Source organism: Hemitrygon akajei, chromosome 9 (assembly GCF_048418815.1).
Source record: "Hemitrygon akajei chromosome 9, sHemAka1.3, whole genome shotgun sequence".
NCBI lineage: Eukaryota > Metazoa > Chordata > Chondrichthyes > Myliobatiformes > Dasyatidae > Hemitrygon > Hemitrygon akajei.
This window is the reverse complement of record NC_133132.1, coordinates 150942349-150970133: the sequence shown is the minus strand read 5'-3', so window position 1 is coordinate 150970133 and position 27785 is coordinate 150942349. Positions and strand designations below refer to the sequence as shown.

The 27785-nt window shown below is 42.2% G+C and overlaps 1 protein-coding gene across 1 annotated transcript in view; it reads left to right on the top strand.

Annotated features, from left to right (window-relative positions):
- The window catches only part of LOC140733649 (ectonucleotide pyrophosphatase/phosphodiesterase family member 3-like), a 100511-nt gene that overhangs the window by 1893 nt on the left and 70833 nt on the right, over positions 1–27785 (top strand). The window contains exons 2-4 of the mRNA XM_073057263.1: positions 17541–17628; positions 23605–23665; positions 24298–24395. Coding sequence (XP_072913364.1) covers positions 17541–17628; positions 23605–23665; positions 24298–24395 — 247 coding nt within the window. The remainder of the gene's footprint in view (positions 1–17540; positions 17629–23604; positions 23666–24297; positions 24396–27785) is intronic.

Sequence of the window (27785 nt, the reverse complement as noted above, 5' to 3'; positions counted from 1 at the left end):
TATAGGGATTAGGTAGGCTACAAAATAATTTTTAATCTTGTGTGGAAGTGTTTCCATTGCTGTTACTGTATATCCATGATAAAGCCCAATATGTTATGTCATCTGTGTCTTAGTTGGCTGAATCAGAAGGGTCGACTCCACTCTAGGCACTTGAGCTCAAAAATCTAGGGTTTTGCTCCTGTGCAGGAATACAAGACCATTGTTATGTTAAGTTTTCAATAATCTATTTTTGATGAAAGTTTAAGATCAAGTATGAGTGAAACCTTTCAAAGGTTTGATTAACCTTTGAACAAATAAATTAACTAGTTTTTCTAAATGATTCGCAACAAACTTATAGATAACACAAGTTAGGAGTTACGCTTTTTGGACATATACGTGCATAGGGAGTGATCATTTTGCTACTTTAAACCTGACTTACAGTGGACTGAAAAGCTTGAGCATGTAAATATTAAGAAAGAAGATGTGCAGGAACTTTTGGAAAGCATCAAATTGGATAAGTCACCAGGACCGGACAGGATGTTCCCCAGGCTACTGTGGGAGGTGAGGGAGGAGATTGCTGACCCTCTGGTGATGATCTTTGCATCATCAATGGGGGCAGAAGAGGTTCTGGATGTTCAAGAAAGGTAGTAGAGATAGTCCGGGAAATTATAAACCAGTGAGTCTTACTTCAGTGGTTGGTAAGTTGATGGAGAAGATCCTGAGAGGCAGGATTTATGAACATTTGGAGAGGCATAATATGATTAGGAATAGTCAGCATGGCTTTGTGAAAGGCAGGTCATGCCATGATAAAATTTTTTGAGGATGTGGCTAAACACATTGATGTTGGTAGAGCAGAAGATGCAGCGTATATGGATTTTAGCAAGGCATTTGACAAGGTACCCCATGCAAGGCTTATTGAGAAAGTAACGTGGTATGGGATCCAAGGGGAAATCCAGGGTTGTTTTGAGGTGACAGACTGGCAGGCACTCTGTGAGCCACATGGAGAGGACATTGATGGGCTCACAGAGTGCATCACTGGTTACATCAACTTTTGTGTGGACTGCAATGTTCCGGCAAGAACTGTCTTTATTATTCAAATAACAAGCCATGGGTAACAAAGGACATTAAGGACATCCTGAATGCTAAAAAGAGGGTGTTTAGAGATGGAAATAGGGAGGAACTGAGGACAATACAGAGGGACCTGAAAGCCAAGATCAGGGAGGCTAAAGACAGGTATAGGAGGAAGCTTGAGTGGAAACGCCAGAAGAACAAAGTGAGAGAGGCCTGGAGTGGGATGAGGACCATCACTGGGTTCCGGCAAACTAGCAACAGAGGAGCTGAAGGCAGTGTGGACAGGGCCAACGAACTTAACCTGTTCTTCAACAGATTTGACACTGTGGCCCCTGCCCATCCCCCACATGATTCATCTGTTGTCGGCCACCAAACAACATATACTCCACTCTCCCCTCCTACCCCTCCTCACAGCCTCCCACCCTGCTCTCATGACTACACCCCTCCCCCACCTGAAACCACCATGGTGGGCTTCACAGCTGAACAGGTGAGAAGACAGCTGAAACATCTCCACCCAAGCAAGGCTGCAGGCCCGGATGGTGTCAGCCCCGGGGTGCTCAAAGCCTGTGCCCCCCAGCTATGTGGAGTACTTCACCATGTCTTCAACCTGAGCCTGAGTCTCCAGAGGGTTCCTGTGCTGTGGAAGACATCCTGCCTCGTTCCTATACTGAAGATGCCGCGCCCCAGTGGCTCCAATGACTACAGACCGGTGGCATTGACCTCCCACATCATGAAGACCCTGGAGAGACTTGTTCTAGAGCAGCTCCGGCCTATGGTTAGGCCACACTTAGACCCCCTCCAGTTCGCCTACCAGCCTCGACTAGGAGTTGAGGATGCCATTGTCAACCTGTTGAACCGTGTCTACGCCCACCTGGACAAGCCGGCGAGCACTGTGAGGGTCATGTTTTTTGACTTCTCCAGTGCGTTCAACACCATCCGCCCTGCTCTGCTGGGGGAGAAGCTGACAGTGATGCAGGTGGATGCTTTCCTGGTGTCATGGATTACTGATTACCTGACTGGCAGACCACCGTACGTGCGCTTGCAACACTGTGTGTCAAACGGAGTGGTCAGCAGCACTGGGGCTCCACAGGGGACTGTCCTGTCTCCCTTTCTCTTCACCATCTACACCTTGGACTTCAACTACTGCACAGAGTCTTGCCATCTTCAGAAGTTTTCTGATGACTCTGCCATAGTTGGGTGCATCAGCAAGGGAGATGAGGCTGAGTACAGGGCCTCGGTGGGAAACTTTGTCACATGGTGTGAGCAGAATCATCTGCAGCCTAATGTGAAAAAGACTAAGGAGCTGGTGGTGGACCTGAGGAGGGCTAAGGCACCGGTGACCCCTATTTCCATCCAAGAGGTCAGTGTGGACATGGTGGAGGATTACAAATACCTGGGGATACAAATTGACAATAAACTGGACTGGTCAAAGAACACTGAGGCTGTCCACAAGAAGGGTCAGAGCCGTCTCTATTTCCTGAGGAGACTGAGGTCCTTTAACATCTGCCGGACGATGCTGAGGATGTTCTACAAGTCTGTGGTGGCCAGTGCTATCATGTTTGCTGTTGTGTGCTGGGGCAGCAGGCTGAGGGTAGCAGACACCAACAGAATCAACAAACTCATTCGTAAGGCCAGTGATGTTGTGGGGGTGGAACTGGACTCTCTGACGGTGGTGTCTGAAAAGAGGATGCTGTCCAAGCTGCATGCCATCTTGGACAATGTTTCCCATCCACTCCATAATGTACTGGTTAGGCACAGGAGTACATTCAGCCAGAGACTCATTCCACCGAGATGCAACACTGAGCGTCATAGGAAGTCATTCCTGCCTGTGGCCATCAAACTTTACAACTCCTCCCTCGGAGTGTCAGACACCCTGAGCCAATAGGCTGGTCCTGGACTTATTTTCACTTGGCATAATTAACTTATTATTATTTAATTATTTATTATTTTATATTGCTATATTTCTACACTATTCTTGGTTGGTGCGACTGTAACGAAACCCAACTTCCCTCGGGATCAATAAATCACGTCTGTCTGTTTGTCTGTCAAATTGCTATGTGGATCCAGAACTGACTTGCCCACAGAACGCAAAGAATGGTTGTAGACAGGTCATATTCTTCAAGGAGTTTGGTGACTGGTGGTGTGCCTCAGGGATCTGTTCTGGGACCCCCTACTCTTCGTGATTTTTATAAATGAACTGGATGAAGAAGTGGAGGGATGGGTTAGTAAATTTGCTGATGACACAAAGGTTGGGGGTGTTGTGGATAGTGTGGAGGGCTGTCAGAGGTTATAGCGGGACATTGATAGGATGCAAAAATGGGCTGAGAAGTGATAGATGGAGTTCAACCCAGATCAGTGTGAGGTGGTTCACTTTGGTAGGTCAAATATGATGACAGAATATAGTATTAATGGTAAGACTCTTGGCAGTGTGGAGAATCAGAGGAATCTTTGGGTCCGAGTCCATGGGACACTCAAGGCTGCTGTGCAGATTGACCCTGTGGTTAAGAAGGTGTACGATGCATTGGCCTTCATCAATTGTGGGATTGAGTTTAGGAGCCGAGAGGTAATGTTGCAGCTATATAGGACCCTGGTCAGACCCCACTTGGAGTACTGTGCTCAGTTTTTTATGCAGAGAGTGGTGAGTGCGTGGAATGGGCTGCCAGCGACAATGGTGGAGGCAGATAGGATAGAGTCTTTTAAGACTCCTTGACAGGTATATGGCGCTCAGAAAAATAGAGGGCTATTAGTAACCTTGGGTAATTTCTCAGGTAAGAGCATGTTCGGCACAGCATTGTGGGCCGAAGGGCCTGTATTGTGCTGTAGATTTTTTATGTTAATTACCTATCGGAAGGCTGCTCTGTAGAGTGAAACAGTCAGGAAATAATTTATTTAAAATGGCAAGCTGAATCTGTAGGTGTAACAAACTCAAGCAAGTTTTAAGTTTTGCCTTTTGGGAAGTTAGCCAGGCCATGACATAAACAGTGAATAGAAGGTCCCTGGGGAGTATTGTTAAATATTGATACCTAGGGATACAAGTTCATAGTTCCGCGAAAATGGTAACATAGTTAGTCAAAATAGTGAAGAAGTATATGGCATCCTTCCCTTACTGGATGGGACATCAAGTAGAAGAGTTGGGGCATCACATTACAGCTGTTCAAAACATTTATGAAACATTGGAATATTGTGTGCCATATTTATGATTGAGCTGGAGGGGGTCGAGAAAGCATTCATAAGGATGTTGCCAGGTCTGGAGGGCTTGAGTTTAAACTGAGACTGGACTCAGGATAGGAACATATAATGCTGTGGCAGGTTCCCTAGATTGAAGGAAGCAAGGGTGGCAAACCTATGACACGTGTGCCCATGACAACACATGCAAAATCTATGCTGGCATGCAGCATGCAGTTTCACCCCCAATTCTTTAAACTCCACCTATAATAAAAAGATTTATGTCGATTATCTTTACAGCCAAATGATTCTTTTACAACCTGAGGTCAGTGAGATATTTTCACAGGTGACATTGGAAGATACATTTTGAAATCCTTGCAGATCTGGTGTACATATCAGTATCTAGATAGCAAATTGTTACAATAACAATCATCATCACCATCATCATTATGTGCTGTGTCATTTGACACGGGTGATTATAGTCTTGACCATGATTGCTCTTGGCAAATTTTTCTACAGAAGTGATTTGTCATTGCGTTCTTCTGGGCAATATGTTTACAAGTCAGATAACTCCAGCCATTATCAATACTCCAGACATCGTCTGGCGTCAGTGGTGCATAACCTGGACTTATGATATGCACCAGCTGCTCATATGACTATCCACCACCTGCTCCCATGGTTTCACGTGACTCTGGTTGAGAGTATGCAGGTGCCCAAGGGGGATCTGCAGAGTAGCAGAGTAAATGAGACAAGGAAAGGATGGTAGGGTACAGGAACCGTGGTGTACAAAGGCTGTTGAAAATTTAGTCAGGAAGAAAAGAAGAGCTTATGAAAAAGGTTCAAAAAACTAGGTGATGACAGACATCTAGAAGATTATAAGGCTAGCAGGAACAAAGTAAAGAATGAAATTAGGAGAGCCAGAAGGGGCCATGAGAAGGCCTTGGCGAGCAGGATTAAGAAAAACCCCAAGGCATTCTACAAGTATGTGAAAAGCAATAGGATAAGATATGAGAGAATAGGACCAATCAAGTTTGACAGTGAAAAAGTGTGTATGGAACCAGAAGAGACAGCAGAGGTACCGAATGAATACTTTGCTTCAGTACTCACTACAGAAAAGGATCTTAGTGATTGTAGGGATGACTCACAGCGGACTGAAAAGCTTGAGCATGTAGATATTAAGGAAGAGGATGTGCTGGAGCTTTTGGAAAGCATCAAGTTGGATAAGTCACTGGGACTAGACAAGATGTACCCCAGGCTATTGTGGGAGGCAAGGGCAGAGATTGCTGAGCCTCTGGCAATGATCTTTGCATCATCAATGTGGACAGGAGAGGTTCCAGAGGATTGGAGGATTGCAGATGTTGTTCCCTTATTCAAGAAAGGGAGAAGAGATATCCCAGGAAGTTATAGACCAGTGAGTCGTACTTCAGTGGTTGGTAAGTTGGTGGAGAAGATCCTGAGAGGTAGGATTTATGAACATTTGGAGGGATATAATATGATTAGGAATAGTCAGCATAGCTTTGTCAAAGACAGGTCATGCCTTACAAGCCTGATTGAATTTTTTGATGACTGAACACATTATAAAGGTAGAGCAGTTGATGTAGTTTATATGGATTTCAGCAAGGCATTTGATAAGGTACCCCATGCAAGACCTATTGAGAGAATAAGGAGGCATAGGATCCAAGGGGACGTTGCTTTATGGATCCAGAATTGGCTTGCCCACACAGAAGGCAAAGAGTGGTTGTAGACGGGTCATATTCTGCATGGAGTTCGGTGACCAGTGGTGTGCCTCGGGGATCTGTTCTGGGACCCCTATTCTTTGTGATTTTTATAAATGAACTGGATGAGGAAATGGAGAGATGGGTTAGTAAATTTGCTGATGATACAAAGGTTGGGGGTGTTGTGGATAGTGTGGAGGGCTGTCAGAGGTTACAGCAGGACATCGATAGGATGCAAAACTGGACTGAGAAGTGGAAGATGGAGTTCAACCCAGATAATTATGAGGTGGGTCATTTTGGTAGGTCAAATATGATGGCAGAATATAGTATTAATGGTAAGACTCTTGGCAGTGTGGAGGATCAGAGGGATCTTGGGGTCCAAGTCCATAGGACACTCAAAGCTGCTGCGCAGGTTGACTCTGTGGTTAAGAAGGTATATGGTGTATTGACCTTCATCACTGTGGGATTGAGTTTAAGAGCCAAGAGGTAATCTTATAGCTATATAGGACTCTGGTCAGAACCTTTGACAAGGCTCCACACAAATGGCTACTTACCAAGTTAAGAGCCCATGGTATTACAGGTAAGTTACTGGCATGGTTAGAGTATTGGCTGATTGGTAGGAGGCTGCAAGTGGGAATAAAAGGATCCTTTTCTGATCGGCTGGCAGTGACTCGTGGTGTTCCGCAGGGGTCAGTGTATGCTGTATGTCAATGATTTAGGTGATGGAATAGATGGCTTTGTTGCCAAGTTTTCAGATGATATGAAGTTTAATGTAGGGGTTGGTAGTGATGAGGAAACATCTTGGCTGCAGAAGGACTTAGCAGATACAGAGAACAAGCAAGAAAGTGGCAAATGAAATACAATGTTGGAAAATGCATGGTCATGCACTTTGGTAGTAGAAATAAATTTGCAATCTATTTTCTAAACGGGGGAAAATCCAAAAATCTGAGATGCAAAGGGACTTGGGTGTCCACACTAAAGGTTAACTTGTAGGTAGAGTTAGTGGTGAGGAAGGCAAATGCAATGTTAGTATTCATTTCAAGAGGTCTAGAATACAATATCAGGGATGTGATACTGAGGCTTTATAAGGCACTGGTGAAGCCTCACCTTGAGTATTGTGAAAAATTTTGGGCTCCTCATCTAAGCAAAGATGTGTTGGCATTGGAGAAGGTTCAGAGGAGGTTCACAAGGAAGTTTCTGGGAATGAAAGGGTTATCATATGAGGAATGTTTGAATACTCTGGGTCTGTACTCGCTGGAATTTAGAAGGATGATTGACGATCTCATTGTCACCTCTTGAATTTTGAAAGGCCCAGACAGAGTAGATGTGGAAAGGATATTTCCCATGGTGGGAGATTCTAGGACAAGAAGGCAGAGCCTCAGAATAGAGGGGCATCCATTTAAAATAGAGATGCAGAGAAATTTCTTTTGCCAGAGCGTGGTGAATTTGTGGAATTCTGCTCCTATGTCTTATGGTCTTATGGAGAGTGAGTCCATAGGTTGCGGGAACATTTCAATGATGAAGCATGTGGTTGAGTGAAGTTATCCCCTTTGACTGAAGGGCATAATAGTTGAGGGGTCATAACTGTTCTGAGGCCTTTGTACCTTCTTCCTGATGGCAGCAATCAGTAGAGAGCATGACCTGGGTGGCAGGGGTCCCTGATAATGGATGCTGCTTTCATGTAGATAACATTTAAAAGACAGATTTATGGATTAAAGGTTTGGAGGATATGGACCAAGTGCAGGAAGATGGTTTGGCTCTGAAAGGCACTTCATTAAGCATGGGCTGAAGATCCTGATTCCATGCTGTATAACTTTACGACTTTGTTAGTAATAACAGCTCATCCAAATAATTTGAAATATTGGCATTTTTCAGACGTGAATTTACTCGTATCCGATTATATTTTGGTATCATTCTCAAGGTTTGCTGTATCTTGGTGGCCAGACGTGCTATTCGCTTAAGCTAATCTAATACATACTTAAGCTGAGTTCTGAAGAAGGGTCTCAGCCCAAAGTGTCGACTGCTTACACTTTTCCATAGATACCTGGCCTGCTGTTCCTCCAGAATTTTGTGTGTGTTGATCAAGTTGGGTTGTTTTCTGTTCAGGTTGGACTGCGATTAAAATATTTACTCTCATGTGTTCTAAGTGAGCATGCAAAAGGAACATGAGCATGAAGGAAAATTCCCTTGCAGCAGGTTGCATTTAACAAACATGTGTTCCAGGGTGCTTTATAAAAGGATAATCAAACAAATAAAATGGATTTCAACCAAAGGAATAGACACCAGTGTTTGTTGATAAATAAAGTGACCAAATGAATGATTTGATGAGTTGGGGTTAAATATGGAGATGAAGTATACAGGGGGAATTCAATTGGATAAACCCTCAAGGGCTGGAGATCAATATACCTGAGACAAAAGGTGAGGGAAAATGCAAGAGTCCAGAATCATAAATTGTCAGGTTTTTTAGGATCAGTTGAAGGGAAAGAGAGAAAAACAGGAAAGCACAAGTGTAGAAAAAAATATTGGAAGTCTTTTCTGACTATATTATAACAGAGCTATTAAATAAAAGAAAATCAAGATGATCAGAAAGGGAAATCATATTTGACCAATTTATTGAAGCTTATTGAAGAAGTACTAAGTGGTGTGGTTGGAGGTTTAACTGTCAGACAGGAAACAGAGAGTAAACTTAAATGTGCAAACAAGAGAAAATCTGCAGATGCTGGAAATTCAAGCAACACACACAAAATGCTGGTGGAATGCAGCAGGTCAGGCAGCACCTATAGGGAAAAGTATAGTTGACGTTTTGGGCCGAGACCCTTCGTCAGGATTAACTGAAAGAAAAGATAGTAAGAGATATGAAAGTGGGAGGGGGAGGGGGAAATCCGAAATGATAGGAGAAGATAGGAGGAGGGATAAAGCTAAGAGCTGGAAAGGTGATTGGCAAAAGGGATACACAGCTGGAGAAGGGAAAGGATCATGGGACGGGAGGCCTAGGGAGAAAGAAAGGGGGAGGGGAGCACCAGAGGGAGATGGAGAACAGGCAAGGAGTGATTGTGAGAGGGGCAGAGAGAGAAAAAAAGGAGAGAGAGAAAAAAAAGAAAGGCTATTTAGGACCGAAACAAGGAAAAATTTTCAGCTTAATTGATGGCAGATCTTAGAAATTCTCTGTCCAAGAGACCTGTAAAGGCTTTGTCACTGATGCATGCTGGAGATTAATATGGATATTGGAGATTCTGGGTGTGAAAGGAGTCAAGGGATATAGGAATAGGGCAGGAAAATGATGTTTGAGTAGAAGATCAGCCATGATGTTGTTGGGTAGCCTTGGCTTTCTCCTACTCCTATGCTATTATTCTTTGTGGGCTTAATTAAATAAGTGCTGAGAGGAATGCAGAATTAGGACTGAAGCTTTCCATTTAAAAGAAGAATAAAGAAGGTTTTCTTCTTTGAGGCTTTGGTGTTCTCTTCCCAAGAGAGCTACCAAAAACCAAGTTATTGTATAGTCAAAGCTGAGATGAATCAATTTTCATGGTGGTCATGGTTTACAGAGGAGGCAGAGGAAAAAGAAATTAATACCAAGATTGGATCTGCCATGGTCATTACTGAATCACAGAGCAAAATGGCTTTGGTCGCTCTTCTTTTTAATGGACTTGTGCCTCCTGCAGAATCAAATTTATACAATTAAATAGTTCAGATATGAGTTCAGATTACATAAATACGATAAAGATGTAATGTAATTTGGAAGAGGGAGGAAACAATATAAGATAACGGACAGATGAAGGTTCATGTCCTCTGACTGAAGAAGGTCAATTCAGAAGAAGCCAGCAGCTAAAAGTTAATGAGTCAGAGGGGTTGAATGAGGAGTAGAATGACATTGGACACAATGTTGGAGATTGTCATGTGAGCAATAATAAAAAGAGGAGACACAGAGAGCCAGTCACACGTCAGCAGGTTTACTGAGGACCTAGCCAAAATTAAATACATGTACAGGGAAGCCTGCTAAATTCTCAGATCAGTGAGAGCAAGGTTGAGAAATAAATAGGAAGTGGAGAGCTGGCAAGTTTGGGGACATCAGTGATAAATTGAGAGACTGGTGTAGTCCATTTAGAGAAGAAATTATAGAGAAATTCAGAAGGATGATAGACCCCAAGGAGCAGAATCCTGAGCATAATAAGGCCATAAGATATAGGCGCAGAATTAGGCCATTTGGCCCATTGAATCTGCTCCGCCGTTGAATCATGGCTGATCCTTCCCCCATGCCCAGCCCCACTCCCCGGCCGTGTCCAATCAAGAACCTATCAGGCTCTGCCTTAAAACCACACAGCAACCTGGCCTCCACAGCTGCCTGTAGTAACAACTTCCACAAATTCACAATGCGCTGGCTAAAAGTTCTCTGCATTTCTGTTTTAAATGGATGCTGCTCTATCCTGAGGCTGTTCCCTCTTGACCTAGAATCTCCCACCATTGGAAACATCCTTTCCACATCTACTCTGAGTAGGCCTTTCAATATTCGAAAGGTTTCAATAAGATCCCCCCCTCATCCTTCTAAATTACAACGAGTAAAGACCAGAGCTACCAAACGTTCCTCGTATGATAACCCTTTCATTCCCGGAATCATCCTTGTGAACCTCCCTGAACCCTCTCCAATGCCAGCACATCCATTCTTAGATGAAGAGCCCATAACTGGTCACTATACTCTAGCTGAGGCTTCACCAATGCCTTGTAAAGCCTCAGCATCACATCCCTGATCTTGTATTCTAGATCTCTTGAAATGAATGCTAGCATTGCATTTGCCTTCCTCACCGCTGATTCCACCTGTGAGTTAACCTTTAGGGTGTCCTGCACAAGTACTCCCAAGTCCCTTTGCATCTCAGATTTTTGTATTTTCTCCCTAAAATAGACCACACATTTATTTCTACTACCAAAGTGCATGACCATGCATTTTCCAACATTGTATTTCATTTGCCACCTTCTTGCCCATTCTCCTCATCTGTCTAAGTCCTTCTGCAGCCTACCTGTTTCCCCACCCCTCCACCAATCTTCGTATCATCTACAAGCTTGGCAACAAAGCCATCTGTTTCATCATCTAAATCATTGATATACAGCATAAAAGGAAACGGTCCAACACTGACTCCTATGGAATACCACTCGTCATTGCCAGCCAACCACAAAAGAGTCCTTTTATTCCTACTCACTGCCTCCTACCAATCAGCCAATGCTCTAACCATGCCAGTAACTTTCCTGTAATACCATGGGCTCATAACTGCCAACAGGGCCCTTTTACTCTTGCAGTTTCTTAACTCAACCCACAAGGATTCAATATCTTCTGATCCTATGTCATAGAAACATAGAAAACCTATAGCATAATACAGGTACTTCAGCCAACAAAGTTGCGCTGAACATGTTCCTACCTAAGAAATTACTAGGCTTACCCATAGCCCTCTATTTTTCTAAGCTCCATGTACCTATCCAAAAGTCTCTTAGAAGACCCTATTGTATCCGCCTCCACCACTGTTGCCAGCAGCCCACTCCACACACTAACCACTCTGCATAAAAAACTTACCTGACATCTCCTCTGTACCTGCTCCCCAGCACCTTAAACCTGTGTCCTCTCGTGGCAACCATTTCAGCCCTGGGAAAAAGCCTCTGACAATCCATATGATCAAGGCCTCTCATCATCTTATACACCTTTATCAGGTCACCTCTCATCCTTTGTTGCTCCGTGGACTAAAGGCCAAGTTCACTCAACCTGTTTTCATAAGGCATGCTCCCCAATACAGGCCACATCTTGTAAATCTCCTCTGCACCCTTTCTATGGCTTCCACATCCTTCCTGTAGTGAGGTGGTCAGCACTGAGAATCGTACTCCAAATGGGGTCTGACCAGGGTCCTATATAGCTGCAACATTACCTCTCAGCTCCTAAATTCAATTCCACAATTAATGAAAGCCAATAAACTATATGCCTTCTTAACCACAGAGTCAACCTGCACAGCTGCTTTGAGCATCCTATGGACTTGGACCCCAAGATCCCTCTGATCCTCCATACTGCCAAGAGTCTTACCATTAATATTATATTCTGCCATCATATTTGACCTACCAAAATGAACCACTTCACAGTTACCTGGGTTGAACTCCATCTGCCACTTCTCAGCCCAGTTTTGCATCCTATCAATTTCCCGCTGTAACCTCTAACAGCCCTCCACACTATCCACAACACCTCTAACCTTTGTGTCATCAGCAAACTTACTAACCCATCCCTCCACTTCCTCATCCAGGTCCATTTATAAAAATTACGAAGGGTAAGGGTCCCAGAACAGATCCCAGAGGCACACCACTGGTCACCGACCTCCATGCAGAATATGACCCATCTACAACCACTCTTTGCCTTCTGTGGGCAAGCCAATCCACAAAGCAATGTCCCCTTGGATCCCATGCCTCCTTACTTTCTCAATTAGCCTTGCATGGGGTACCTTATCAAATGCCTTGCTGAAATCCATATAAACTACATCTACTGTTCTTCCTTCATCAATGTGTTTAGTCACATCCTCAAAAAATTCAATCAGGCTCGTAAGGCACGACCAAACTTTGACAAAGCCATGCTGACTATTCCTAATCATATTATACCTCTCCACATCTTTCTACTGATTTGATGCCATTCTTTACTAGCAGAGCCACATCACGTCCTCTGCCTACCTTTTTAAGCCCTCCGATACAATGTGTAACCTTGGACGTTTAGCTCTCAACTACAACCATACTTCAGCCATCATTCAGTGACGGCCATAAAATGATACCTGACAATCTGTAATAGTGCAACCAGATCATCCACCTTATATATAATACTCCATGCATTGAGATATAATACCACCATTAGTTATCATTTATTGTTAATAATGCGAATTTCAGGAATGTAAAAAAAAACTGTAAGAACTTTCAAAACCTCTGAAGGAATTTCTACAATAATGTTGAATGTGAATAATGTTGTGTTGGCGCGTGGCCTAGTGGATAGGCATCGGTCTAGTGATCTGAAGGTCACAGGTTCGAGCCTCAGCTGAGGCAGCATGTTTGTGTCCTTGAGCAAGGCCCTTAACCACACATTGCTCTGTGACGACACCGGTGCCAAGCTGCTTGGGTCCTAGCGCCCTTCCCTTGGAGAGGGGAAGGCTTGCAGTTTGGGCAACTGCCGGTCTCCCATACAACCCTGCCCAGGTCTGCGCTCTGGAAACCTTCCAAGGTGCAAATCCATGGTCTCACGAGACTCACAGATACCTATAAATGTCTAATACTGACAGAGGGCTTTGATGATGGTTGTTCTGCACTGTTCGGCCTAAAGACCTGTGTTGGATCTAATGATATTGATCTAGTGGTTCCTTTGACGTCCAGAATAGTCATTTTATTAGGTGTTCATAACAATAAAAATATCGGTAACCAGCTCACAGTTCTGTAAGGGAGGGAGAGAGTGAGGGAGGGGGGAGAAAGAGAGAGAGAATGAGCAGAAGAAGAAAAATGAAAAAAATTATAGTTACCTTATACTAAAAGCTAACTCACTAGGGAAATAAAGCACATTCCATTGATAAGAAGTAATTTATGTAATAACCACATTCAGTGCAGACTGCAGATAAACTTCTCGAAAAATACAGAATTGGCTGTACTACAATTATGGAAAATTCACTGAACAATTATACACATATAGATGCTTATATAAAATTGTAACCAAGCATATGAAAGTTCAACTACAAAAAAATTTACAATAATTGAACACCTGTCAACAGGCTGCCAAAATGTTGTGCATTCTTTAGATGCTGCTCGACCCACTCAGTTCTTTTAGCATTTTGTTTTTTTGTACCCTTTGTTGTCTGCAATGTATGGCAGGCAGTATATTTCCTGTAGAATAAATTTCATATTGACCATGTTGATGTTAAGGGGTTGCGTTTTGATCAAAACACAACCAATGTAATCCACAGAATCTGATTCAAATACAGTTAGGTAGAATTTTCCAAAAGATGTTTCATAACCAGGATATTTCATTCTTTTTTAAATTTGTCAATGAAATTTCAACAAAATTAGAATTATGAGTACATTATTGATACAGAAAAAATATGAATATTATGATCTGTATGCCTCTTGTCAATTGATCATTGCTTTAAAATTTTGAAATTTCACCTAGACTATAACTTTATCCCAGGAATTCTTACATCAGATTATATTAATTGTCATAAATTGTATTTTCTTCTAATCATTATTTTCTTCATAAATGTAGCCTTAGTGTCATGTTGCACACTCGCTGCCAAAATGATTTAGGCTTATAAGTGACTCATACCAGTTTCAAAAATATTATCTTTTCCCAGTTACTCAGAAGAATATTTTCAATGAGATTAGTTTTATCTTTAAACCAATGATTGCAATGTCATAACCTGAATCAGAATTCAGTTTAATATATTATTCATTTATTGAGATACAGCATTTATCTGTGGCAGAAATACATTGCAAAACATAATAATAAAAATTATACATTACAATAAGAAGTATATAGAAAAATATTAAATTAAATAGGCAATGCAAAAAGAAAAGGAACAGATACTGAGGTTCATTGTCCATTCAGAAATCTGATAGTGGAGGGGAAGAAGCTGTTTCTAAAATGTTGAGTGTGTGTCTTCAAATACCTATACCTCCTCCCTGATGGTAGCAATGAGAAGAGAACACGTCCTGGGTGATCGGGTTTATTAATGATGGATGGCACCTTTTTGAGGCATCAGCTTTTGAAGGTGTTCGGGATGCTGGGGAGGCTAATGTCCATGATGGAGCTGGCTGAGCTTACGAATATCTGCAGCTTTATCCCATGCTCTACAATGGCCTCTCCATACCAGACGGTGATGCAACTGGTTTAAATGCTTTCCATGGTACATCTATATAAGTTTGTGAGAATACCAACTCTCCATGAAATATCACAGCTGTCAAGTCTTCTTTGTAATTGCATCAATATGTCGAGTCCAGGATAGATCCTTACAGAAGTTGACACCCAGGAACTTGAAACTGCTCACCCTTTCCACTGCTGATTCCTCGAAGAGGACTGGTATGTGTTCCTTTAACTCCCCCTTCCAGAAATCTACAATCAATTCCTCGGTCTTACTAATGTGAGTGCAAGGTTGTTGCTGTGACACCACTCAAGCAGCTGATCTATCTTGCTTCTGTATGCCATCTCATCACCATCTGAAATACTATCAACATTAGCTGTGTCATCGGCAAATTTATAGATGGCATTTGAGGTGTGCGTAGCCACACAAGCATGGATGTTGAGAGAGTAGAGCAGTGGGCTAAGTGTGCATGCTTGAGGTGCACCAGTGTTGATTGTCAGCGAGGAGGAGATGTTATATTTCATCTGCATAATATCTGGTCTCCTGTTGAGGAAGTTAAGGATCCAGTTGCAGAGGGATGTAGAGGCACAAGTTTTGGAGCTTGTTGATTAGAACTGAGAGACTAACCTCTCAAAGCACTTCATCACAGTAGATGTGAGAAATTGAGGCAGCTCACCCTTCTCTTCTTGGGCACTGGTATGATTGTTGCCCGTTTGAAGTAGGTTGGTAACTGACCGCAGCAGTGAGAGTGAACATGTCCTTGAGTACTCCTGCCAGTTGGTTGGCACAGGCTTTCAGAGCACTACTAGGTACACCATCAGGGCCTGATGTCTGAAGAAGGTTCACCCTCTTGAAAGATATTCTGACGCCAGCCTCCGAGACAAGGATCACAGATGCTGGATTGGTCCGCACAGGATTAGATTTATTTTCTCTTTTAAAGTGTGCACAAAAGGCATTGAGCTCACTTGTGAGTGAAGCATCACAGCCATTCATGACGTTAAGCAAACGTTGCCAGAGCTGATGTGCACCTGATTCCATCTCTAACATCAATCGAAATTGTTTTTTTTGCCCTTAAAATAGCCTTCTGTAGGTTGTATCTGGACTTCTTATATAGGTCTAGGATTACTGTTTTTGAATACTACAGATCTAGTCCACAGTAGACTACAACTCTCCTGGTTCACCCACTGTAATGAGTTGGGTTGATCAGACCTAGAAGACCCAATCTAATTTGTGTCCAAGAAATGTTTTATTAAGTGTACAAATACAACAAAGTAACTTAAGCCTAACTTATTATCATAAAACAGAAAGCACAAATAGACCACACTAAATACTACTTAGTAAGTCACAAAGATAGAAACATAGAAAACCTACAGCACAATACAGATCCTGTGGCCCACAAAGTTGTGCTGAACACGTCCCTACCTTAGAAATTACTAGACTTACCTATAGCCCTCTATTTTACTAGGCTCCATGTACCTATATAAAAGCCTCTTAAAAGACTCTATCGAATCCGTCTCCACCACTGTTGCCGGCAGCCCATTCCACGCACTCACCGCTCTCTGAGTAAAAAACTTACCTTTGATGTCTCCTCTGTACCTACTCCACAGCACCTTAAACCTGTGTCCTCTTGTGGCAACCATTTCAGCCCTGGGAAAAAGCCTCGGACTATCCACACGATCAATGCCTCTCATCATCTTGTACACCTCTATCAGGTCACCTCTCATCCTCCATCGCTCCAAGGAGAAAAGGCCGAGTTCACTCAACTTATTCTCATAAGGCATGCTCCCCAATACAGGCAACATCCTTGTAAATCTCCTCTGCACCCTTTCTATGGCTTCCACATCCTTCTTGTAGTGAGGCAACCAGAACCGAGCACAGTACTCCGAGTGGGGTCTGACCAGGGTCCTATATAGCTGCAACATTACCTCTCAGCTCCTAAATTCAATTCCACAATTAATGAAGGCCAATACACCATACGCCTTCTTAACCACAGAGTCAACCTGCGCAGCTGCTTTGAGCGTCCTATGGATTCGGACCCCAAGATCCCTCTGATCCTCCACACTGCCAAGAGTCTTACCATTAATACTATATTCTGCCATCATATTTGACCTGCCAAATGAACCACTTCACACTTAAAATTCCATATATACTTATATTATAGACTTCCACAAAGATTTCAAGGATCATAACTCTTAGTCACAACTTGATTGTTGCCGTCGTCGGGTGTCTTGTTTGCTGCTGTTGTCGGGGAAACTCTGAATTTCGACTTGTGAAATCACCCTGGGTCCATCCTAGGCATTGATCGATCACAATTCCTCAGTCCACGCAAAGTCCCAAGAACTGAGCGAAAGGCGTGTCAATAAATAGGGACTCAATCCACAAGCATTGAGAGGCACGCAATGACAGATAAATTCTTTGGTCACTTGTTCTCATGCCTGAGGGCAAAAAAGAATGCAGTCAGTATTAGCAAATATTTAACAGTGTTAAACTTATACAGATGCCTCACATGCTGCAAGCTCACAAAGGGTTAGTGTCACTTGGACTTGTTCAGACAATATTTTTACAAAATTTAATATGCCAAAACATGCCCACAGCTTTCAGTTTGGGTATGTCCAGTATGTTCTCGAAGGCACACACTCATCCACACAGGTGTTGATGTGCTTTGGTAAGAAACGTTATATGTTACTAAGATTTTTCATTAATACAGTATTACCATGAGTAATCTTCTGGAGCTAATGAGGTCACAATATTTGCTTTGCAGGTGCTGATTGTCTGTTTAATTGTTGTATCTCTTGGACTTGGACTGGGATTGGGTCTGAAACATCAGTCAGCTCCTACTGAAGAGAAGGGTAACTTTACTAATTTCATACACAATACAACAAGCCTAAGTGACAATTTATACATTACGTTTGTTTAACAATTTGAATTTGTAATGCCTGCTATTGGCAGTAGACCATTTTTGGTCCATTAAAAAGGTGCTGTGTGAAGCATTAGTGCCCAGTATGATGGGGTGATAGGCTGTACTCACCACTGGGAAGAACATTAGTTCTGAAGGAAATCTTTCGACAGCCCACAACAGAATTCTGTGGATCTGAGAGAAAGTGGTCAAGTGGGGCAGATGGGTAGGGACACCATGTTACCCTGGGATATCTGGGCAACTCTTACACAATGGGCTGGTCCATTGTGCCCACTTCATCAAGAAAATCAGATGTTTTTATATGATTGGAGCTATATGCAACCTGGACCCACAGCAATTTAATTAACCCTTAAATACCCTCAAAATGGAGCCATTCAGTTCCATCAGCCAGGACATTTAAACAACTAAAAACGGTCAGAACATCCAAAATGGGCCTAAGCACTGGATTCTTAAGACGTCCTTAAACGCTGGTTGCTCCTATGTTTCTAGGTCAATATATTTGAACAATTGTTTAGGACATACTTTGATTTAGCCAAAAGACCACAATACATAAGAATAGAATTAGACAATTTGGCCCATCAAGTTTGCTGCCATTCCATCATGGCTGATTTATTATCCCTCTGAATCCCTCTCCCCATAACCTTACATGTCCTGACATATCAAAAACCTATGAACCTCCCCTTTAAACATACCTAATGACTTGACCTTCACAGCTGTCTGTGGCAATGAATTCCACAGTTTTGCTGCCCTCTGGCTAAATAAATTCCTCCTCATCTCTGTTCTAAAGGGATGTCCTTGTATTCTGAGGCCACTATAGGAAACACGCTCTCCACAATAATTGCACTTAACTATTGTAGTTCATTGGAAATATAGAATAATGCATTTGGAAGTTCTATTGGAGACAGTTCAATTCAATATTGTTCCAATACTAACTCTTCTCTAAATCTGCATAATTTGTTACTCCTAATGACTCCTGTGAACAGTAACTCTCTGAGCTTTCTAACAAACTTCCGATCAACGTACTTTTTCAGAAATAAACACACAAGTATTATGATGTAAGTGCATTAAGAAGCCAGTTAGCCTCTGGACTTTACCTTGTTGTTTTCAAAAACTTACATCAGCAGTGTAGATACTTTGAGTAATAGGGAGCGGTCAAATAAAACAGATGGTCTTTGAACAGGCGGACTCCTAGTGTTGATCAAGAAGAGTCAGCATATCTGACAGCCTGGCCATTCACACGGATTATTAAGTGTTCAAGGGTCAGCTGGAGGAGAATATGTACCAAAGAACAAAGGAGAGTGACGGAATGTACCACACAAAAAATGCTGGAGGAACTCGTCAGCTCAGGCAGCTTCTATGGAAATGAATAAACAGTCGACATCTCAGGCTGAGACCCTTCATCAGGACTGGAAAGGAATGGGGAAAGAAGTTAGAATAAGAAGGTGGGGGAAGGAGAGGAATGCAAGCTAAAAGTGATAAGTGAAGCCAGGTGGGTGGGGGAGGGGGAGTGAAGTAAGAAGCTGAGAGGTGATAGGTGGAAAAGGCAAAGGGCTGGAGAAGAAGGAATCTGATAGGAGAGGAGAGTGGACCATGGGAGAAAGGGAAGGAGGAGGGAGCACCAGGGGGATGTGATAGACAGGTGAGGAGAAGAGGAGAGGTAAAAGATTTCTGCTCCAGTATCTAGAGAGAAACAAGTACATTGATACATCTATACAGAGAGCATGAATTCCAGGGTTCTCTGGGTGTTTGCAACATACAAGCATGATACGGCACCAGATCCAAGCAGCTTGGAAGAACAAAAGAAACCTGTGTGTTATCTTCCTGGACCTTGCCAATGCATTTGGCTCAATTCCCCATGCACTCTTCTAGGAAGCATTTGACTTCTTCCGGATACCAAAGCGCATCACAACGCTGGTGAATTTGTGCTTTAAAGACCTGCAAATGTGCTTCACAACAGAGATTTTACCACAGCCTGGCAGAGACTGGAAGTAGGCATTATGGCAGGTTGCACTACATCACCCTTGCCCTTCACAGTGGCCATTATCAGGGCTTCAAAAGGGTGGTAGGCAGTGAAAGAACAAGTGCTGGACTTTTCTTCCCCCTGTCAGGGCATACATGGGTGATAGAACAATACTGACCACTACAGCAACATGCACCAAGCGACTATTTGGAAAGCTGCAGGAAAACATCAAGTGGGCTAGAATGGAAATCAAGCCCAGAAAGTCACAAAGTACCTCCATAGTCAAGGGAAGGCTGGAAGACAAAGTTCAAAAGCCTGGGTAGATGGTACAACGCCAGCCTCACAAACAAAGAGCAAGTGCAGCAACTAAAGCAACACATCACCAACGGCTTGGATAACATTGACAAAACCATGCTGCCTGGAAAATTGAATCTCTGGTGCTTACAGTTTGGACTCCTACCCTGAGTGATGTGGCCACCCACTGTCTATGAGGTCCCAGTAACAACCGTGAAGAAGCTCGAGCAAACCATTGTGTTGTTTATAAAGAAGTGGGTCAGTGTCCCAAGGAGTATCAGTAAGATCAGTCTCTATGATGAAGGAGTCCTTAACTACCTTTAACTGGCCTTACAGAGGAATTCAGGAGTTCTAAGGTGCGTCTGCAGATGACACTCAAAGATTCTCATGACAAGACCATCAGCACCGCTGCACGGACCTTATCAACTGGGCGGAAGTGGACCCTAGCTGATGCAGTGCAGCAAGCAACAGCAGCCCTTAGGCATAGAGACATTGTGGGGCAAGTCCAACAGGGTAGGGGCAGCTCTGGTCTAGCAGCAAGTGGACCCACCTGGCACAAGGCCACGATTCCAGAGCGAGGGAAGATGGTTGTCAAGGATGTGTGGCAACAAGAAGAGTCAGACAGAAGTGCAAAGGCTGTCTCCCTGGCTTAGCAGGGGCAGTGGATGCGGAGGGAAAGCACTGCGAGGAAGAAAATCAACTGGAAGGACATATGGAAGATGAAAGCAAACAGACTTAGCTTTCTCATCAGAGCTACGTATGATGTGCTTCCCTCAAAAAAAAACCTCCATCACTGGTTCGGTGAGGATTGTTACGTGCCAGCAGCAATAGATCACAAGTGTGTCGGGTTTTAATGTTAAAATCACTATCTTTATTAATCTCTACTTATAATACAGTAACTTATACGAAATAAACAGAAGTTTAACAGTGTTATGTGTATATATGTGTGTGGCTCCCAAACAATCAAGTTTAGGAACAATTCTTAAAGTCTTAAGAAAGTAAAGTGGAAAAGATCAGTGATCCCTGAAGTAAATGATGGGAGAGAGATTTATAATCCAAGGTGAAATGTAGAGAGAAGGCGATTACGTCGAATTCCATAGGTACCACACTGGTAGAATGAAATAGCGGACATCGAAGATCTTGTCTGTCAAGTTGTTCGGAAATCCATGTAGAAACAGGTGACATGCCACGGAAATATCCCTTCTTCCAAGTGGTGACTACAGAACACACCCGAATTCAGGCAACGGTTAACGAAAGTGGTTCTACAGGATACTCCACAACAGAAATCCACATACAGACAATACGAAGTGACAGTTGCACATTCAAATCATTAAACAACCCACACTTTTGGGCTTGGATGAGTAGCCGACTTTACTCATATCATAGCAAACTGCTCCATTAGCGCGCGCGTGCGCTCTCTCTCTCTCTCTTTCTTTCCTCTTCTTCTCCACATCCACTCTGTCTACACTTTTCAGAATTTGATAGCTTAAAATGAGATTTCTTCTCATTCTTCTAAACTCATTAAGTACAGGCCCAGAGCCATCATACATTAATCCATTTATTCCTGAAATTATTCTTGTGAAGCTCCTCCGAACCCTCTCTAATGCCAGCACATCTTTTCATAGATAAGGGGCCCAGAACTGCTCACAATACCCCATGTTCAGTCTGACCAATGCCTTATAAAGCCTCAGCATTATACCCTTGCTCTTATATTATAATCCTCTCAAAATGAATGCTAACATTACATTTGCCTTCCTTACCACTGACTCAAGCTGCTTGGGGAATCTTATAAGAGGACTGCCAAGTCCCTTTGCACCTCTGATTTTTGAATTTTCTCCCCGTTTAGAGAATAGTCTACACTTTAATTTGTTCTGCCATAGTGCATGACCGTACACTTCCCTGCACTATATTCCATCCACCATTTCTTTGCCCATTCTCCCAATCTGTCCAAATTGTCATCTGCAAACTTAACCATAAGTGCAATAACTGTGTCATTTGTGCATAAGTGATAACTTGATCATTATTGATCATAAGTATTTTGCAGGCTTTGACAGTGAGCAAGTACTAGACAAAGCATTCCACTATGAAAAATACCCAGAAATTTCAATGAAATTCAGCACCTTGTCTGACATGCACCACAATATTCAATATGATTTTGCAAAGTCTTTTTGCAACCTACTAGGCAATTTTGAACTGTGATCCAAAGGATATTATGTTCAGCAACAGGCATTAATTCTGAACTAAGCAGATATGCACTAACTTGGCCTTAGCTACTCCCTACATGCTGGAAAATTGCTTGCATTGAAACAAAATATGTTCTGTGAAATTTGGGCCCATTCTGAAATCACATCTACACCAGGATGTAATGTTTTCACATCAGTGTACGGAAGTTTATGTTAAATACAACTCACGCCCTCAAGCAGATTAAATCCAGATCAAAAGCACAGACTGTGAAGACCACTGACCCTGTGGAATTCCATTGATAAGCGGCTCAACATAGTTACTTTCACAGCAAACTTTCACAATATAACCAATGAGTAAACTCATTAATTGAAAGAGAAATGCTAATCGATCCAGTGGTTTAGTATTACTTATGATGCAAATTGAAATGTCATTTTTATGTAAATAGGGAGAGGATTTCAGTTCATTCTAAGTATAATAGTAGGTTTTCACAAAGAGAATAGCAGAAGTGCTTTATATTTCAGAAAAGCCATTAACAACTCATTTATTGAACACCAGAAAACTGAACTCAAGATGTGCTAAAAACCTTTTATGTAATTACATCATCACATCAGGCCAGCCTCGTAAAGTGAAACCCCAACTCAATGTCGGTGGTCATGAATTCTGTACGTTTCCACCAATTACATTACCCTACATAATAATGGCAGTTCTGAAATATACAAACATCACTGCAGGCAGGGAAGATATTTCCCCTGACTGACCCGGTAGTTAAATTAAGGGGCAGCCCTTGTTCCCCCTCTCGCTGTGAAAGGGGGACACCCTTTTTTCCCTTATTAGGGAGTGAGAGAGCCTGTGCTATGTCGAATTACTTCAAGTCTGTGTCTTTATTGATGCTTTGCTGCATGCTTGAGTTCTTGATGGAGGGTGCAGGTGCTTTTTTGCCGGTGGGGGGAAGGGGGGGGTCGTTGCTTTACTGCTGCTTATGCGTGGGAGGGGGAGTTGGGGGTGACTTCGGAGTTCTAACATTTAACTGACATTCATTCTTTGGGGCACTCCTCTGTTTTTGTGGATGTTTGCGAAGAAAATGAATTTCAGGATGTATATTGTATACATTTCTCTGACATTAAATGGAACCTTTTGAACCTGTTGAGCCATTCAGGACTGAGCAGAAATGAAAATTTTTTACCCAGATTTCTGTATCAAAGAGGGCTATGAAGGATCAGTTGCTGAGTATATTAAGGGAAACAGAATAAGTGAGTTTAGAGCAGGATAGAGGCATCAGTGGTAAAAGGTCTGTTTTGATCATAGTGCACGTTGGAGCAGGCACAAGGAACTGAGAGGCTGCAACAACTTCTGGCATTCAAATGAGAACAGAATGAACAGTATTTAATATGAAAGTGTGAAGTTTTTTTTCTGAGTGTGAATTCAAAGCTTAAAAAAGTGATAATTTTGGTGATTTTACTCATTGTGCAGGGGAGCCATCCTGGCTGGAAGATCAGTGTGAAGAAATCAAAACTCCTGAATGTCCTACAGGGTAAGCGAATCTATAATTAGATACGTATATCAGTTTAATGGCTCATGTTTTAGAGAGAGCGAGAAAGGCAACGGCACAGAAATAGAAAAAGGACACCCTTCTTGTTGAGCCAGAAGTTATTGGGTTCAGGTTCTACTTCAGGGTCATGAATACAACATCTACTTTGAGATTTTGGTGTAGTTCTGAAGCTGGCCTGCACTGTCTTTTAGTTGAGATATTAAACCGAGGCCCACCTGACCTGTGGGGTTCTTTGGATATTTTGTTACGTTATCACCATTTTGACATATAATTTCTTGATTTGTATAACTCCTACTGCCTTGCATCTAGTAACAGATCTTGCTATTGCTATTTCTTTCTCTCCCCACCCCCCCCCCCACCAATCATACCTTCATCTCCAAGTTTGAAAATTTTCAAGGTCTGATGAAAAGCTATTAACTTGATTACTGGAGACCCTCAGCAGACCAGGCAGCTTCTATGGAAAGTAGAATAGAGTTAATGTTTCAGATCAGAGACGCCTTCAGAAGATTGAAACACAAGGATGTGTGTGAAATAAATTGAGTTTATGACACATATATTACATTGATGTGAATTCATTGATATTGGTAAGATAACATTTTGTCTTTGGATTTCAGATTTTCCCGTCCACCTTTGATTCTAATTTCATTAGATGGATTCAGAGCTGGGTATCTAAAATCATGGGCCAACTTCCTCCCAGTTATTGAGAAACTCAGTAAGTAACTGGAACTAGATAATGTTGAAAGCAACCCTCCTGCCACAATATGTATATATGCCCAAAATCAAAGAGATTAAAGTATCTGTACAATAATGATATCCAAAGTTATAAAATTCTTCTCTCTGCAACATTCTTTAACATGCAATAAATAGATAGATTAATGTCTTTATCAACGTTAAAATATATTATGCTAACAGTGCCACACGGTAATTTTGGATCCATTTAATTTAAGTCCATTCAATTTAGTCTTTTTGAAGTGTTAAAATAAACATATTCAAATGTAAGTTGCCACAATCCTACAAACTTGAAATAGACAATAGACAATAGGTGCAGAAGTAGACCATTCGGCCCTTCGAGCCTGCACTGCCGTTTCGAGATCATGGCTGATCAATTCCTTTCAATACCCGGTTCCTGCCTTGTCCCCATATCCCTTGATTCCCCTATCCATAAGATACCTATCTAGCTCCTTCTTGAAAGCATCCAGAGAATTGACCTCCACTACCTTCCGAGGCAGTTGTGTATTATAATCAGCAATTAAATGTTAGAGTACTGATTGAGATTCAAAGCACTTTTATATTAAAATTGTAAAACTAAAGGGATCTATTTTTGAGAATACAGATTTAGTACAATTTGGAACCATGATATTGCAACAATTTCTATCCCTAACAGTAGGTGTCCCCAGAGTGCATTACAAGATACATTCATAAACTCCATTTAGATATTTCTTTTTCAATTCTAAAACCAAAGCCCCATCTTTTAATCAACATATTTCTTTGGAATTCAATCTCTTTTATCTTACCAGTCCATTCTTATAATAAAAAAGCAACAACAGGACGGGTCACACTTGAATCCTGGGGGGACCAATATCCTAGCGGGGAGGTTTGCTAGGGCTACAGGGCAGACTTTAAACTAGTAAGATGGGGGGGGCGGAAATCAATTTGAGGAAACTATGGGAGAGGAGGTTAGTTTACCAGTAGAGCAAGTAAGTAGACAGTGTGTGAGGGAGGAAAGGCAGGTGATGGAGAAGGGATGCGCTCAGCCCGAAGATGTAGGGGAGAAGAAAGAAAAGGATAATAAATTTGAATGCATTGCTAGGGATGAAAAGCGAGGAGGAGGTGGAGAGTATCTTAAATGTATCTATTTTAATGCTAGGAGCATTGTAAGAAAGGTGGATGAGCTTAAAGCATGGATTGATACCTGGAATTATGATGTTGTAGCTATTAGTGAAACATGGTTGCAGGAAGGGTGTGATTGGCAACTAAATATTCCTGGATTTAGTTGCTTCAGGTGTGATAGAGTAGGAGGGGCCAGAGGAGGAGGTGTTGCATTGCTTGTCCGAGAAAATCTTATGGCGGTGCTTTGGAAGGATTGATTAGAGAGCTCCTCTAGGGAGACTATTTGGGTGGAAGTGAGGAATGGGAAAGGTGTAGTAACACTGATAGGAGTGTATTATAGGCCACCTAATGGGGAGCGTGAGTTGGAAGAGCAAATGTGTAAGGAGATAGCAGATATTTGTAGTAAACACAAGGTGGTGATTGTGGGAGATTTTAATTTTCCACACATAGATTGGGAAGCTCATTCTGTAAAAGGGCTGGATGGTTTAGAGTTTGTGAAATGTGTGCAGGATAGTTTTTTGCAACAATACATAGAAGTACCGACTAGAGATGGGGCAGTGTTGGATCTTCTGTTAGGGAATGCGATAGGTCAGCTGACAGATGTATGTGTTGGGGAGCACTTTGGGTCCAGTGATCACAATAGCATTAGCTTCAATATAATTATGGAGAAGGACAGGACTGGACCTAGAGTTGAGATTTTTGACTGGGGAAAGGCTAACTTTGAGGAGATGCGCAGGGATTTAGAGAGGTGGATTGGGTCAAGTTGTTTTATGGGAAGGATGTAATAGAGAAATGGAGGTCATTTAAGGGTGAAATTATGAGGGTACAGAATCTTTATGTTCCTGTTCGGTTGAAAGGAAAGGTTAAAGGTTTGAAAGCTCCATGGTTTTCAAGGGATATTAGAAACTTGGTTTGAAAAAAGAGGGATGTATACAATAGATATAGGCAGCATGGAGTAAAGGAATTGCTCGAGGAATATAAAGAATGTAAAAGGAAACTTAAGAAAGAGATTAGAAAAGCTAAAAGAAGTTACGAGTTTGGTTTGGCAAATAAGGTGGAAGTAAATACGAAAGGCTTCTACAGTTATATTAAAAGCAAGAGGATAGTGAGGGATAAAATTGGTCCCTTAGAGAATCAGGGTGGTCAGCTATGTGTGGAGCCGAGGGAGATGGGAGAGATTTTGAATGATTTCTTCTCTTCGGTATTCACTAAGGAGAAGGATATTGAATGGTGTAAGGTGTGGGAAACAAGTAAGGAAGTTATGGAACCTATGACAATTAAAGAGGTGGAAGTACTGGCGCTTTTAAGAAATTTAAAAGTGGATAAATCTCCGGGTCCTGACAGGATATTCCCCAGGACCTTGAGGGAAGTTTGTGTAGAGATAGCAGGAGCTCTGACGGAGATCTTTCAGATGTCATCAGAAACGGGGATTGTGTCAGAGGATTGGCGTATTGCTCATGTGGTTCCATTGTTTAAAAAGGGTTCTAGAAGTAAGCCTGGCAATTGTAGACCTGTCAGTTTGACATCAGTGGTGGGTAAATTAATGGAAAGTATTCTTAGAGATAGTATTTATAACTATCTGGATAGACAGGATCTGATTAGGAGTAGCCAGCATGGATTTGTGCATGGAAGGTCTTGTTTGACAAACCTTATTGAATTTTTTGAAGTAGTTACGAGGAATGTTGACGAGGGTAAGGCAGTGGATGTAGTCTATATGGACTTCAGCAAGGCCTTTGACAAAGTTCCACATGGAAGGTTAGTTAAGAAGGTTCAGTCGTTAGGTATTAATGCTGGAGTAATAAAATGGATTCAACAGTGGCTAGATGGGAGATGCCAGAGAGTAGTGGTGGATAATTGTTTATCGGGATGGAGGCCGGTGACTAGCGGGGTGCCTCAGGGATCTGTTTTGGGCCCAATGTTGTTTGTAATATACATAAATGATCTGGATGATGGGGTGGTAAATTGGATTAGTAAGTATGCTGATGATACTAAGGTAGGAGGTGTTGTGGATAATGAGGTGGGTTTTCAAAGCTTGCAGGGAGATTTATGCCGGTTAGAAGAATGGGCTGAACGTTGGCAGATGGAGTTTAATGCTGAGAAGTGTGAGGTTCTACATTTTGGCAGGAATAATCCAAATAGAACATACAGGGTAAATGGTAGGGCATTGAGGAATGCAGTGGAACAGAGAGATCAAGGAATAACAGTGCATAGTTCCCTGAAGGTGGAGTCTCATGTAGATAGGGTGGTGAAGAAGGCTTTTGGAACGCTGGCC